The sequence below is a fragment of the Ochotona princeps genome, chromosome 26 (assembly GCF_030435755.1).
Source record: "Ochotona princeps isolate mOchPri1 chromosome 26, mOchPri1.hap1, whole genome shotgun sequence".
NCBI classification, from domain to species: Eukaryota; Metazoa; Chordata; class Mammalia; order Lagomorpha; family Ochotonidae; genus Ochotona; species Ochotona princeps.
This window is the reverse complement of record NC_080857.1, coordinates 18649545-18664299: the sequence shown is the minus strand read 5'-3', so window position 1 is coordinate 18664299 and position 14755 is coordinate 18649545. Positions and strand designations below refer to the sequence as shown.

At 55.1% G+C, this 14755-nt stretch overlaps 1 protein-coding gene across 1 annotated transcript in view; it reads right to left on the bottom strand.

The window, feature by feature from the left end:
* Positions 1-14755, bottom strand: part of LTBP2 (latent transforming growth factor beta binding protein 2) — a 79827-nt gene that overhangs the window by 54297 nt on the left and 10775 nt on the right. The window contains exon 3 of the mRNA XM_058655357.1: positions 7470-7725. Coding sequence (XP_058511340.1) covers positions 7470-7725 — 256 coding nt within the window. The remainder of the gene's footprint in view (positions 1-7469; positions 7726-14755) is intronic.

Genomic DNA, 14755 nt, shown 5'->3' with positions numbered 1-14755 from the left:
GTATGTGACTCAGCCCCATCTTCACATGGTTGATTTTCTTCTGACCACAACCCTATGCCGCTAGTATTAGCATCAGCATCACTTCACACGTAAAGGGCTGGAGAACAGCAGGCTAGCTGGAAGGGAGGCCTGTGCAGCTCACAAGTTAGCTGCACTCCTAACTCCACTGGGATGTCCCCAGCACTGAGTCACACACAGCCCATAAAATGCCAACTCACTCATGAAAGGGCCCACCAGTGGCAGATCCAACCAGCAACCGCAGTGGACTCCAAAACACCCACAGTCCTCCCTTCCACTGGAGCATAACCCCAGCTCAGCCCAACCACAATCCCAAGGCTCTAAAACCTCACCCTCATATCTCATTCAGTTCTACCTCAAATCTCACCCTAACCACAGAGTGTGACCACCCTAACCAGACACCCACCCCCGGAGCTAGAATTCTGGACACACCACTAACACTGTGGTGAGGATCGGGGATATCCCAGCTCTGGTGCACTGGGCAACAGGTGCAGTATGCCAGTCCAGCTCCCTTCTACTCCACTTGGTGGATGCAACACCTGTGCCCAGTCAACCACTGAGGCTTCTATGCAACACCTACTTCCTACTTGTCCCTGAGCCGGTGACCAGGATGTGGAGACTAACTGGGACAGGAGGGGAAGGCAAAGTCAGCACACATCTGGCCCAGGGCCTGGGACACGCTGTCCACAGGACGTAGTACCTCTGATGACAGAGCAAGGGAATCAGAGCAGAGCCTGCTGTCCCCGAGCGGCAGGCTGTGGGCATAGCAGAGACCAGCAAAGGGGCTGGGCCAGGAAGGGAGGGAGTGCTCACAACCCCAGCTCCTGCAGGTCTTTTGAGATGTGGGGGAGAGCAGGGATAAGTGGAAGCAGGAAGTAGCTGCCAGCTGCCATTGTCCCAGCCTGCCACTGCTGCTGCTGCTGCTGGTGCAGGAACCCAGGTTAATGCTATTCTGAGAGGCCTGAGTTCAGTACTTCCCTACCCCAGAGCAGCTGCAGGGCTTGGGGGCAGAAGACAGAGGCAGAAGCACATGGGAAGAGGAAGGTACAAGGAGGCTCCCCCTCCTCCACAGCCTCTCCTCTGGGGCCCAAGTCTAGGGTCAAAGCACAGCCAGACTGCACATTGTGCCCACAAAAGAGTCTTTTTTGTAATTCACCCACAAGCTCACTGGACGACTAGCCTCAGCCCTGCCTAGGGACTGAACGCCTTGTGCTTCAGGTATGTGTGTGGGTGGGAGATGCACATCAATATTACAAAGTCTAAATGTCCATGCTCCTCACAGCACAGGAACCCAGAAGGGGCCTCTGTAAGCTAAACCCTATGATGAAAGACAGCCTTGAAGCCACATGCCTTGTGGAAGAAAGGAGGCATCTCTCTGTCTCTCTGTAGCAAAGAAGCCACTTGCAGTTGCACAGGCTGTGGACTGCATAACTCTCAGTAAAACTATCCTAGAAACTGCAACATGAAGGACGGGCCCTGGCACGTGTCCAGCAGGTGTAAGATTCAGGATGTCACAATCTGCCTCTCTCTCCCCTCCTAGCCCAGCTAAAACAGGGTGCTTCTGACCAGCCCAGCCACACCAAGCAGTCTCTGCCAAGCAGAGGGAGCTGAATTCAGCCAAAGAACTCTCTAGAAACCTTCATGTGGCACAGATGTACTTCCAGAATGCATCCCTGGTGAGCAGTAGGGACGGAGGCATGGACAGTAAAGGTCAAGGTCTTTGCTCTTCTCCCCAAGCGGTAGCTGGGCGTCTGCAGCTTCAGACTTGAGAGAATTGAACCTTTGCCACTTTTCTGGCTGGAAGGCTACAGCAAGCATCTGCCTCCTCTGAGTCACAGCCGCCAGCAGGGAGTGCTGGGGGACCGGCTGAAGGTCAGCTCAGAGTGGACCGCGAGTAGCCTTGCTTCGGGTGACAGAGCAGAAGACATCTGGGGAAGGAATGTCCACTTGGCAGGTCCCCACTTCCCAAGAGCCCGCTGCATGCTGGGGGCCCTGGATAGGTTGGTGACCACAGCAAAGATGCCCGCCCTGGAGGAGCTCTCAGGAGCAGGGGGTGGGGAAACAGACACAAAACAAACAAAATAGATCAGCACATTATCTGCTGTGTAGGAAGCAGCAAATATAAAAGGCAAACCAGATGGAAGCACTCCTAAGTTGAGGCTGCCAACATCCAGTAATGGGGATATTGGAAACAGGAGCTATCTCCATCCTGGGAGGATGCCAGGTCTGGGGTCCTCTTGGACAGCTGCCCCAGTGGTGCACTGCACAACATCTGGTCTCATTGTGGCAGAGATCACCATGGGAAGGATGGCCCTGGTGTTGTGAAGGCTAGCCCTTACGTTACAGAGCCATTCGAGGCAGGCCTCAGGTAGAAGCTTACTTTCCAGTCACTGAATACACCAAAGACATTGGTGAGCTCTCCAACCAGGGCCAGCCTTGGGAAGGGGAGGAGCTTAACATTCTAATGAGGAAGGGGTCACCTGTCTCAAAGGAGCAAGCGGAAGGAAGTCCAGCGCTGGGGAGGGAGTCTAGGAGAGGTCTGGAGCAGTAGCTGGGCACAGGGGGCCAGCACAAGCTTCCAGCAATTCCTGGGTGCCCCTTGTGGGCACACAAGCTGGCTGCCAACCTTTGCCTTCTTTCAGTTTCCCTATCTGTAAGCCTGGAGAACATAGAGGAGGAAAGTGCATCCTGGCAGACGGGGTACCCCACTCTGATTTGCCAACAAGCACAGAGGAAATAGCTCAAGAGATTTACAGGGACTGGACCTTCTGTGTGACAGATACCCATCCACTGCTCTCCTTGCAGGATTTGGAATTCTCTCAAAAACACCCCCTGAGGCGGGCACGGACCTGGAGTTTGGGGGCTAAAGTGGCTGTGGAGTTCGCTAGTGAGGACACTAAGGTTTCAGTCCTGCCCAATGCCAAAGGCCTGTGCACATGGAGACACCTCTTCCTGGCACCCCCTTGTCATCCCCTCCTCCATCAACCAGACCTCCATGCTTGGGGCAGCCAGGAAACATAGGGCCTCCTTCCTGCCAATCAGGTCTGAGTTCCCCGCCAGGGCTCACAGCATCATCAGAACTGTCCATGGCAGCCCCCCAGGGAGCCTTGGCCCTGATCTACCTGCCCCTGAAGGCTCTGTGTTAGAGGGAAGGGAAAACAGACAAGGAGCCAGGCTAATTGGCCACACGCAGTGTGGTTTCCAGCTGCCCTCTCTCCAGTATCCAAGTAACCCTTTCCCATTTCTGTGAAATATTTGCTATTCCTGTCATCAACCAACCTTGAAGTAGATGGGGGGAGACCAGTGTTGGGACACTGGCATCCCACTTGAGCACCAGTTTGAGTCCTAGCTGCTCTACTTCCAATCCAACTTCCTGCTCATACAACCAGGACGGGCAATAGGTGTAATCCAAGTGGCTGGACCCCTGCACCCACGTGGGTGACCCAGACGGAGTTGTGGCACCTGTCTTTGGCCTGGCCCAGCCCTGACCCTCTTGGCCATTTGGAGAGTGAACCAGAGATGGAAAACTTGTCTCTGTCTCTTCTCCCTCTCCTCTCTGCCGTTCACATAAAGAAATTATTATTTTTTTTTAATTAGGGAGAGGGTCTTAGATTATCTAGGTGGACTTGGTATCAACTCAGGGACCCTTAAAAGTCAAAGAGGGAGTAAAGAGAGCCACGGGGAGAGCCAGCAAAGAGGGAGGCAGAGGGGGAGACAGACTGTGCAGGAGGCACCTGCTGAGGCCAGCACTGAAGATGCAGGGAGGTGGCAACCGGTCAAGGGATGAGGCTGGCTTTTTGAGGCTAGGAAGGACCCTCAAATGGCAATTCAGGTGGGAAGCAGGGACCTGAGACCCACAGTGATAAGGAACTGAACACTGCCAGGTCTTGGGGCAAGCTAGGGAGCACACTGGCCTGGGCCTCCAGCATTATAGGCTCTGGGTACAACCAGCTGAGGCCCTTGCTGGTAAGAAACCAGGCCCAGCTGCACCTTTGTTTCATGGTATTTTCCTATGGCAGACAGAAAGTGAGGATGGCAGATGGATGAAAAAGATAGGGTAAGCAGAAAGGAAGGAGGGGACCTAGTTCCCCAGGACACCTCCTCATCCTTCCCCCTGTCCAGGCCCCTCATCCCCCCGTGGGTTGACTGAGCCTGCCATGATGTCCCCAGATCCTCAGACCTGGCCTAAGGAGCAAACCAGCAGAGGTCCCCCAGCCCTCCCTACACATCCCTGCAAACCCCTTTCCCAGAGAGCTGATGACCACACGTGAGGCCTGGGGGAATAGCTGCTCCCACATTAATCAGTCCCTGTGGGATCTGATACATACCCATGGAGCTGGCTGTAGGAACTGCCTTCTTAGAGCCACTACACACACACACACACACACACACACACACACACACACACACACGAATCTCTCTTTGCTCTGCACCCCTCCTCCTGGCCTAAATCTCTGCTTTCCAAAAATTCACTGGTTCCAGTTTCTAGAAGCAGCCCTCTCCCCACCTCCAAGGTCTTTCCTTCCCCAGTGGCCTTTCTTGCTGCCTGGCCTCTGGGAGGAAGCCCAGGCGACCACTCAGTGGAGTCTCCGGGCACCTGGCAGCCATCCCCAGCTGCCACTGGACAATGTCACACTGATATCTCATCTACTGCCTGTGTCCCCCCGGGTTCATCCTCCCCTTGGGGACACAAGTGACCTGGCTTCTGCCTGCTTTGGCCACCATCCCCCAGTTGCGCATGGTCTCCCGGCTCCCTCTCCTCCAAGAATGCCTTGAGCGTAAGTCCCTCCTCCAATGCTCTCTGGACACACTGGGCAGGTCCAAGTTGCTCTTGGGACAGAGGCCAGCGACAGCCTGGGAAAGCTGGCCAAGCTCACAGGAAATGTCTGACACCACCAGGCAAGTGAGATTTGGCCTCCCAAAGCAAAACACAGCTGGGCCGACAGCTGGGCACTTGAACTTTCCTGGATGCTGTGGTACCAAGGCCCTGGGGCAGAGAGAAAGAAAGATCTGACCAGGTTGGAGACTGCCGCTCATTAAGGACATGACAGTAGCCCCCAACCAGGGAGCCTGTGGTAGGCGAGGAAGACAGCCACCCAGGACCTTGACCCTCTCTTGTCCCTTGCACACAGGACACCCATCCGAAGGGGTGGAAGGCCCATGATGTGTAACTGCACTCATCATCCATTCTGCTTCCATGTGCTTACAGTGTGCTCAGTGCACAGATACCATCATGGCCTTGGCTTCCGGTGAGCTCCTGGGTAGGTGAGTGATTGCATGACCACCCTTGCCCAGGAAGCCCAAGCCTTCTCCCACTCTTGGCTCCAGGTACAGGACAAGGGTCCCATGCTGAGTGGGCCCTTTGGCTAGCTCAGCTTTGGGATTTGCACCAAGCACTGGAATTGAGGCAGACAACTGGGCCCTTCGTAAAAGCTTAGGAGTGGGGATGTCCCTGTACAAGTTGCATTGTCCCCTTCTAGGGCTCAGGTGCCACAGTGGACGTGCAAGTGCAGCACCCAGTCCTTAACAGGTCATGCCAGTAAGTAGAAGCTTCAAGGGTCCGGCAAGTGGGAGGCTTGGAAGGCAGCAGCAGGAGCCAGGCCTGCAGGATGCAGAGGAGTAAACTGAGTTGGGAGATGGAGCAGGTCCCTTCAGAGGACTCTGAGTGAGGGTGAAGGGGCAAAGTCGCCTCTAGCAGATATCAGTACCTGCCACAGGCATGAGACCAGCAATGCCCGGCTGGAAGGAGTCAGCAGTCACTTTGCCTGTGGCTAGGCCTCAAGCTGGTGCCTTCAGATGCTCCTCCAGGTGCCTCCACACAGCCCCCGCCACCCTGCACCTGTGGCCAGGACCAATCCAGAATGAGGCTCCAGCCCTTCCTCCCCCATACTCCAGCCAATCCCAGGCTTCGTGTTATCCACCTGGACCCTGCACAGCCTGCTAGGGCCTCACCTTCAAGCCTTGACTTCCCCAGCTTTGATATTTACCTCAACCTAGGCTCTTCCTGTTTTGGCTGCCTTTGGGGTCTTGGAACCTCACTTACCCAAGACCCAGGTCTGTCTGGCTCTGGCCCTTTCTGAGCTGCTGGCTCCCTCTCCCTGCGACTCAGGGACTGGCTCCTGGTCCCTCTCCCTGCGGCAGCTGACCTCCTGCCCAGCTCTCCTGGCCTCCTCAAAGACAGCAAGTCCTTTTTCCCCTTAGTTCAGCAAAACGTGGCTGCAACATTTCAGAGAGAGAGACTCCGAAGTAGCAAGGTCTTGGAAAAATGGACATGAAAAACCAATAGCAAAACACAGCCCCTAGAAGTGGACTGCTTTGCAAAGTTCAGATTTCCTGTCCTGGACTGGAAGAAGTCTGGCCAGATTGGCTGGCGGGCAGGCACTGGCGAATCCTGCCCGTCTGCTTGCCCCGGTTGCTGCTTTTCCTCTCTTCCTGCTCCCATATGCTTCCTCAGGTCCTTGCTAATGAGACAGGCTGGCTGATGAAGGAACAGAAGGGCTCTTTTCTGGTGCAGGAGTGTTCCAAGGCCACAAGCAGGATGGAGCAGGAGTTTGCATCACAGAGAGCTGACACTGCGCCAGGTGCTGTTCTAGTACTTTCCTTACATAGATTAATCTAATCATAATAATGCCATTACACAGCTCCTAGCTTTATCCCCTCTAACTAGTAAGAAAGGAACTTGTCCAGGGCCTGATGCAATGGCTCAATGGCTAAAACTGCACCTTCCAGGCGCTGGGATCCTGTATGAGTACCAGTTCAAGTTCCAGCTGCTCTGCCTCCCTTCCAGCTCCCTGCTTGTGTGTGGCCTGAGAAAGCAGTAGAGAATGGCCTCGAGAACTTACACCCATGTGGGAGACTCGGAAGAAGCTCCTGGCTCCTGGCTTCAAAGCGGCTCAGCTCTGGCTGTTGCAGCCATTTGAGGAGTGAACCAGTGGATGGAAGATTTTTATCTCTCCTTCCCTCCATAAATCTCATCTGCCTTTCCAATAAAAATAAAATAAATCTTAACAGGAAGGAAAGAAGGAAGGAGGGAAGGAAGGAAAAGAGGGAGGGGGAGGAAGGGAGGGCAGGGGTTAGGGAGGGAGAGAGGGTAGGAGGGAGGGAGGGAGAGAGGGTAGGAGGGAGGGAGGGAGAGAGGGTAGGAGGGAGGGAGGGAGAGAGGGTAGGAGGAAGAGAGAGGAAAGAAGCTTGTCAAAAGCCATCCACCCAGGGAGTGGCAAAGCCAGTACGCAAGCCGAGAGACCTGCCCCAAAGAAGGGCCTGTCCGCACGCAAGCAAAGCACCCACCACCAGGCTGGTTAAGCAGCCTGTTCACCGGCAGCAATAACCACTTCCCTAGGCATAATCTCGGAGCCAGTCCTGGCAGGGCAGAAGGGAGAGCCAAGGACAGCTCCTCCTCCACCTCCACCGCGTCCTCCAGACCCAACAGGCCGTCTTGGAGGGAAACTCACCTGGCAGCTGGTGGCGGTGGCAGCTGGGAAGCCCGCGGTTGCGTTCTGGCCTCGGGGTGTTCTCTGGGCGCTGGGCCCCTGCGCGGGCTGGGGGAGGCCTCGGCGGAGCGCCGTGGTGCGGGCCGCGCGTTCCGGGGGTCGAACTCTTCCTCGGGAATGAGCTCTTCGCAGCGGGCACCGCGGAAACCCGAGCGGCAGACGCAGAGCTGGGGCCGGCTGCAGGACCCCCGGTTCTGGCACGGGGGCTCGCACACGGCTGGGGAGACAGGAAGAGAGGGTGGTGAGAGCAGGGGCCAGGAGACGACCGCCTCCTGACCGGGGGCATTGGGTTATGGTGACCCCTGGGAAGCCTGCATCCCATATGGGCAGAGTGCCTGGGTGGGTTTCAATTCCGGCTACTCCTCTTCCTGCTCATGAGCAGCCGGGGCGGGGAGGAGGGGCAGCAGGTGCTGATTGGTCTCCCCTTTTCCCCAACACAAGAGAGACCTAGATGAAGTCCAGCCTAGGCAGAGGTGGGGATGAAATTTGTCCATTTTGTCCAAGCCAGCCTGCACCCTTCATCACCAGGCCAGGTCCAGAGCCTGAGCGGCTGTAAGGTGACCAAGGGAGGCCCATGCAGGGACTCACACTAGAACCCAGGGATCTCCCTCCCTCCCCGACCCACCGCGATTGAGCGCCAGAGAGCGCATGCTCCACCTCATACTGCATCCTCCAAACCCCATGTCACATCCACCCATTACTCATTCACTTCCCACACAGATTTGCAGCCCTACTAGGTGCTGGGATAAGGGCTTGCCATGGGCTTTTCAGGCCTGTAAGAAATAGCGATGGGAGGCCAGGGGTCGGGAACACAATGTAAGTTGCAGAACCTCACACCCAGGAACTCCAGGCTTGTCCAGGAGGTCCTGGAGGTGGGGGCAGGGCATGGACAGGGCACCTCTCTGAAAGGTGAGATGGGAGGGCCTCAAAGGGGCTGGACAGGGAAGATCCAGACAGGGCAGCAGCCTAGGCCAGCACAGTGAACTCCAGGAGGGGCTGGGACCTGCAGCTGAAGGAGGCAGGAGGCAGAGTGAGACGGGGAGTGGGGACAGACTCACAGGTCATGTCATTTCTGCTGCTCCAGATGCGTCTGTGCAAACGCTATGCTCCACTGCCCTCCTAGCAAGTGCCTAGAGGGTTATGCACTAAACTCCCCTGAGGTCAAACCGACACATCCACAAGCTTGGAATGACTCTCCCAGAATGCATCTGACTTATGCCACCTTCTCTCAGAGACCTGCAGTGGCTCCCCAGTACCATTAGGACTGGAGTCTACAGTCAAATGCATGAAGAGCTTCCTGAGCCTGAGCCCCCTGGGTCACCTGGCTACAGCCCCAACGCAGCCTCTGCTCTCTCTTGTCCCTGCCTTTGCAGGGTCCCCTCACCGGAACTCCCGCCCCATTCCTCTGGTCCTACTTCAGATCCTGATTATCCCATTTGACAGACAATGCTTCTGGGGCTCAAAGCAGCAAAGAGCCTTGTCTGAGCTCACATGGCATACAGGTGGCAGAGCCAGGATCCCTTTGACTCAAAAACCCACTCTGTTCACACCTGCCTCCCCCACCCACCAGCAGCCCCAACTCACAGCCAACCTGCTCCAGGCCCCTCTCCTGTCAGGGACTGCCCTTGCCAAGGAAAGATTTAGAGTCCTCATGGGGATCTGGCTTGGTACAAGGACAGCTTCTGAGAAATGAGTGGTCACAAGAAACCTATGAAAATAGCATTTGACAAATGTCTCTGGATCACAGATAACAAGAGTCTAAAGGGCTTTGAAGGCAGCCAATGAGCTGGTGGCAGACACCCCACACGCCCAAGAGAAGGTGTCCCCTCTCTGTTCAACCCCCTAGGAGACAGCACTAGGGCCCCACATGCTGAGCCTGCGTCACCAACAAGCTTTAATGGTCCGAGGTTTGAACTGTGCTCGTGTTATCCCTGAGATGGTTTACACAGATCTCAGCATAGCTGAGATCCCATAGCTTCACCCCACAGAGTTAAAGTGCTCTGACCTTGGACCAGTGTTGTGGCACGGTAGGTTAAGCTTCTGTCTACAGTGCCAGCATCCTATATGGACACCAGGGGTTCAAATCCCAGCTGTACCACTTCCAATCCATCTCCCTGCTCATGCACCTAGGAAAATGGCAGCAGCAGATGGCTCAAAGTGCTTGAGCTCCTGCCATCATGTGGGAGTTAAGGCCCCTGGCTTCAGCCTGGTCCAACCATGGCTGCTGCAGCTATTGGATGAAAAATATCTGTATGTGTGTGTGTGTAACTCTGACTTTAAATAAATAAAAATCTTTTAAAAGTATGTAAAATGTTTTATTTTGTGCTGAGTGGCTGTTCCATGAGATTAGAACATAAACAACTCCTCCCTTGTGTCCCCTGAGGGTCACTCCAGGTATCTGTCTATGGAAGGAGCATCCTGGCAGTTTTGACTGGTTTTCCAGAAAGCAAACAAAAACAGAGCTTCTTGTGTGTGTGCTTTCTGTTAGGATATTTTTGCCCTGTAACAAAAGCACCTTTTATTTTAAAACGCTTTCTTTCCCATGTTATTGATGATAAAATTTTCTTTTTAGTGAAAGTTGGTAGAGAAGAGCAGCTGTCTTTTCCCTTGGGGTGGGGCGGGGGAACGGAAAGTTGGCCATTGTCTGGAACTGAAGAAACTTCTGGAGATGTTACCGATGCTTAAACGCCAGTGACCCTCTGGGAGGAAGCAGCACAAATGGTCTCATGTTTCTCTGTCTCAAGGGAGCCACCCTAGAACACTCCCAGGTCCAGTGAGCACAGATTTCAACACCCAAGTGTCCCAAAGGAAATTCGTCATCTCAACATCGCTGGTGCCAGGGACCATTGCACCAAGCCAAGAAAGGCGTGCCAAGGGGGCCAGGAAGGGCAGCCCCATGTGGAGCAGTGGGGATTTGAAGAAAGGGTAGGACGAGAAGTCTTCCTGCTCTGTGCTCCCATCTTCCCTATGGAAAGGAGGGAAGTTAGCCCAAGGTGGGGGGGCGGTGGGATGTTCACAGTTCAAACCTTAACCCTCATGGATTGACGGCTGCCACTGCAAGTGCCCATACCTAGTCACCTGCGGTTGATCATCATGGGACAGATCTCTCGCAGCCCCTTCCTGGTGGGGGACAGCATCCTCGGGCGATGCAGGCCCGTGCTGTAGCTCACTCTCCCTGGGCCCTCCTGCCAGCGCCAGGCCTCAGCAACTCACAACTTGGGCTCTGGCAGAACTCTTTTTCTTGCCATCCTTCCCTGGCACCCTCTACTTCAGCAAACACTGCATGTGCCTGAAGTCTGTCCATCAAGGGGGTCAGGTACCAAAAGACACGAAGCTAAGAGGAAATCCCCACAAGTGCCTAGAAAGGAGAGAGAGAAGGCATTGTTTGTGTGAGCCCCCTGCCCTCCCAGCTGTGCCCCTCTGCCTTCACGCTGCCCCAGAGTGGGCGAGTAAATAGGCTTTACTCAGATTTTCCACCCAAAACTCTCAGTTTCGGAAGAAGACCAAGCCAGGAATGGGCAGGCCTGAGGGACATTCTAGAAACAGCTCGTGCTAGGCCGGATCCTCCTAGCATCTGTTCAGCCTCTCTGGTAACCAGCTACTTGGTAGCAGAGAGAACACGAGCTTGGCAGCTGACTGGGACCGGGCTCAGCCACGTGCCAGCTGCATGGCCTCAGGCACATGGCAGCTCATGCAGCTGCCTCCCCCGGCACCTCGGCTGTCCCACCCATAAAACGGGGCTGACCATTTCTTGAAGAGTAGATCCTGCATGGGATTCTGTACCCCTTAGCTGTGTTGTCTTCCACAACTGTATGTTGTAGCTACAAGCTGTCCATACGTTCCTTAAATGTAACCCAATTAAAATCTAGTAAAATGAAACATTCAGTGCCTCAGTCTTACCAGCTGTCTCCACAGCTGCCTGTGACTCCTGGCTACCATACTGGACTACGAGACAGAAATGTCCATTGTCACACGACAATACCTTACCAACCCCCTAGAGGCAAGATGGCCTCAGAGCTGCCCAGCCCTGGTCTCTTAGCCAGAGAAAATCCATGTCAGCTCCATCCACAGCTAGAGTGATGGTTGAACAAGCACTACAGTGCACAGGTGTCCTTCCCCTTTCTTGCCTCCCTCCCCCAACTCACAGGCAGGGCGTTTGTCATTCACCCGTACCCCAGAGACACCTGTTGCCTCCATCCATGACCCCTGTGAGGCCCGGTAAGCCTCTCCCATCTTCCTCCAAGGCTTCAGTACCATGGTCCTGGCCTCTTCTCTACCCAGAAGGCTGCACAGTCTCCAACCCTTCTCCAGTTCTGACCTCTGCCTGGGTGTTCCACCTGAGACCCCCGATTTGGAGACCTCACCTGGCTCCTAGAGTTTGCTTGCTGGGAGGTCCAGCAGTAGCCCTAAGCTGCTTCTCTGTAACCCCGGCCTTTACACAGGAAGAGGGTGCTGACAGCAGGGGTGAGGGACCAAGTATCCTTCCCCACGCAGACCCTCAGGTCCAGCCAGAGCCTCAGCCTGTCCACAGGAGCTGTGTCCCCTCAGGCCCTGTCCTCTCAGCCGAGCCTGCCCAAGACAGCAGGAGGAGAAGCCACGGTCAGCCTCAGGGTCTTCACCCTGCTCCTACCACAGCTGTGCCGGCCAGCCGACTGGGGCTTCTGGAGACAGCACTGGGGACCTGCATGCCGGCCAAGAGCCCGGCTCCAGAATAGCAGTTGTATTCACATAAAAGCTTCTAATGAGAGAAAGATGCCGTTCTTGGCCCCTTGCGCGTGCTCTGCAGACAGCGTCTGGCAGGCCAAGTGGGCCTATACCGTTTGGCGGCCGGAGGGGAGGAAAGGAGGGCGTGAGTCAGACCTTGGCCTACAGCCCCTCAGCCTGGACTGCCCTGCTCATTGTGTTAACAGATGCTCCAGCACTGGGAGGAATACGGAATGGGCTTAGGATAGCATGCGGGTGGAGGGGGTCTCTGGCCACTGCTTATGCCACCACCTCCCGACCCAACCAGGGGGCTGTGTCTCCAGTGGCTGCCCCAAAGCTGGAGCAGAATGCCCTGTCGGTCCCTAGCTCCTCCTCTGGGAGGAAACAGGACTTAAGAGGCCTCTGCAAGTGAGAGGAGACAGGCAGGGGACCTGGGACAGCTACTGTGAGATGAGCCCCAGGAGGAAGGGCCTGCAAGACACGAGCCCTCATCCCTCCATGGCAGCACCAACTCCTCGCCCAGGCCAGGGGAATCAGGAGGGCTGGGAGCTGCAGCTGGGCTGGGGACTCAGAGGAGGCCAGGGTGGAAGCCTGGAGGGGCAAGGGGTAGAGTGGAGGCCTGGGGTCCCAACTACGAGCCCTCAGGCCAGGTCCTGCCCCAGTTTAGGACACAATCTGGCAGTCAATAGTCGATATCTACTCAGTATCTACTCGGTCAGCACCAGGGCAGTAAACAAGACGAACACCGCGGCTTCCAAAACAGTCAGAAGGACTTTCCTGAGACAAGTGGGCAGACAGGTGGAATGGGGAGGTGAGAGGCGGGTGGAGAAAGAGGCAAGGGGCCGAGTTGGAATGCCAAGGCCAGCAGGGCTGGTATGAGACTGAGGCACCATTGCCCAGGGTGGGCAGGAGGTAGGCAGGGGAGATGGCTGGCTCCAAAGTAGAGCAATCATGAGTTCATGTTGGACGAGCAGGGGGCACCGAGGGAGGCAGCGAGGGCACACGTGCAGTCTGGGGTCAGCGGACAGTCTGGTGGGGCGTGGAGACGCAGCTGGGCACATTTAGCCCCGAGGTGGGCTTTCCATTCATGAGAATCCTGTCAGACAGCTGGGGAGCAGAGCAGGAATGAAGGAAGCAAGGGAACCCTGGGCCTGGAGACCCAGGGAAGGGAGCCCAAGGCTCAGCAGTGGGTCGAGGAGAAGCCACAGCCAGGCACCAGGACACAGGCCCGCACAGGGGCCACTTATAGGCTTGGAAGAGGGAGGAAGGTGGTTAGTGTGTCCCTAGCAGGGTAAGCACTGCACAGCATCATTTTATTATTATTATTTATTTTTATTACTTCAAGATAATTGTCTGGCACAACAGGGCCTGCCAGAGCTCAGTAACAGGTGGCAGTTTAGGTTGGCTAGGCTACTATGGCCCCTTCCTAGAAGTAGGAGTTTAGAAGATTGTAGAAAAGCATTACATTAAGATGTTGGGTACTGGGGCTGGCATTGTGGCTCAGCGGGTTAAAGCATCTCAGAATGCTGGGGTTTGATTCCTGGCTGCTCCATTTCCAATCCAGCTCCCTGTTAATACACCTGAGAAAGCAGAAGATGACCCAAGCCCCTGGACCCCTGCACTTAAGTGGGAGATCCAGAGGAGACTCCTGGCTCCTGGCTTTGGCCAAGCCCAGCAACAGCTTTTACAGTCATTTAGGAGAGTGACCCAGCAGAAAGATACCTCTCTCTAACTCTGCCTTTCAAATAAATAAGTAAATCTCTAAAATTTTTTCAGAGTTATTTTTATAATTGTTTTATGATACAGTTCCATAGGCTGAAAGTGTTCTTGTAAGACTGTTAGTGGGGGTGAAGGCAGCAAAGCAGGAATGGGTGAGTGACAGGAGCTGATGATACAGGAAGGAAAGCTCCAGGTCCTACGCCCAGCAGTGGCACGATTGACTGATCCTCTGCCTTGCAAGCTTGGGATCCCATATGAGTGCTGGTTCCTGTCCCAGCTGTTCCACTTCCCAAAGCAGTAAAGGCTGACCCAATGTGTTGGGCCCCTGCACCCATGTGGAAGGCTCAGAAGAAGCTCCTGGCTCCTGGCTTTGGATCAGATCAGCTCTGGCCATTGCGGCCATTTGGGGAGCAAACCAATGGATGAAAGATCTCCTTCTCTCTGTAAATCTGTCTTTGCAATACAAACAAATAAATCTTTTAAAAATCTTAAAAAGAAAAATGAGAAGAAAGTGCCAGGTGCCCCATAGATGAGCTGCCCACTGAGTTCCTTAAGCAAGCACAAGCTGAGTGGATATGGGGGATCCATTGCCAGCAGGCCATGGGACGGGATTTCACAGGTTTCCGGTCAAGGATGTCTCTAAACTCTGGGTGAAGTGTCTCAGGGGGACGCCTGCCTGCTCACCAGGGAGGTCCTCAGCATGCTGGGGAGAGTGAGCATTGGTTCCTATTGGAACCGCATCATTTGAAAGAGAGGCAGAGGCAGAGAAAGAAGGATTCAACAATACTCCCATCTGCAAGTTCACTCCCCACGGCCCACAATAC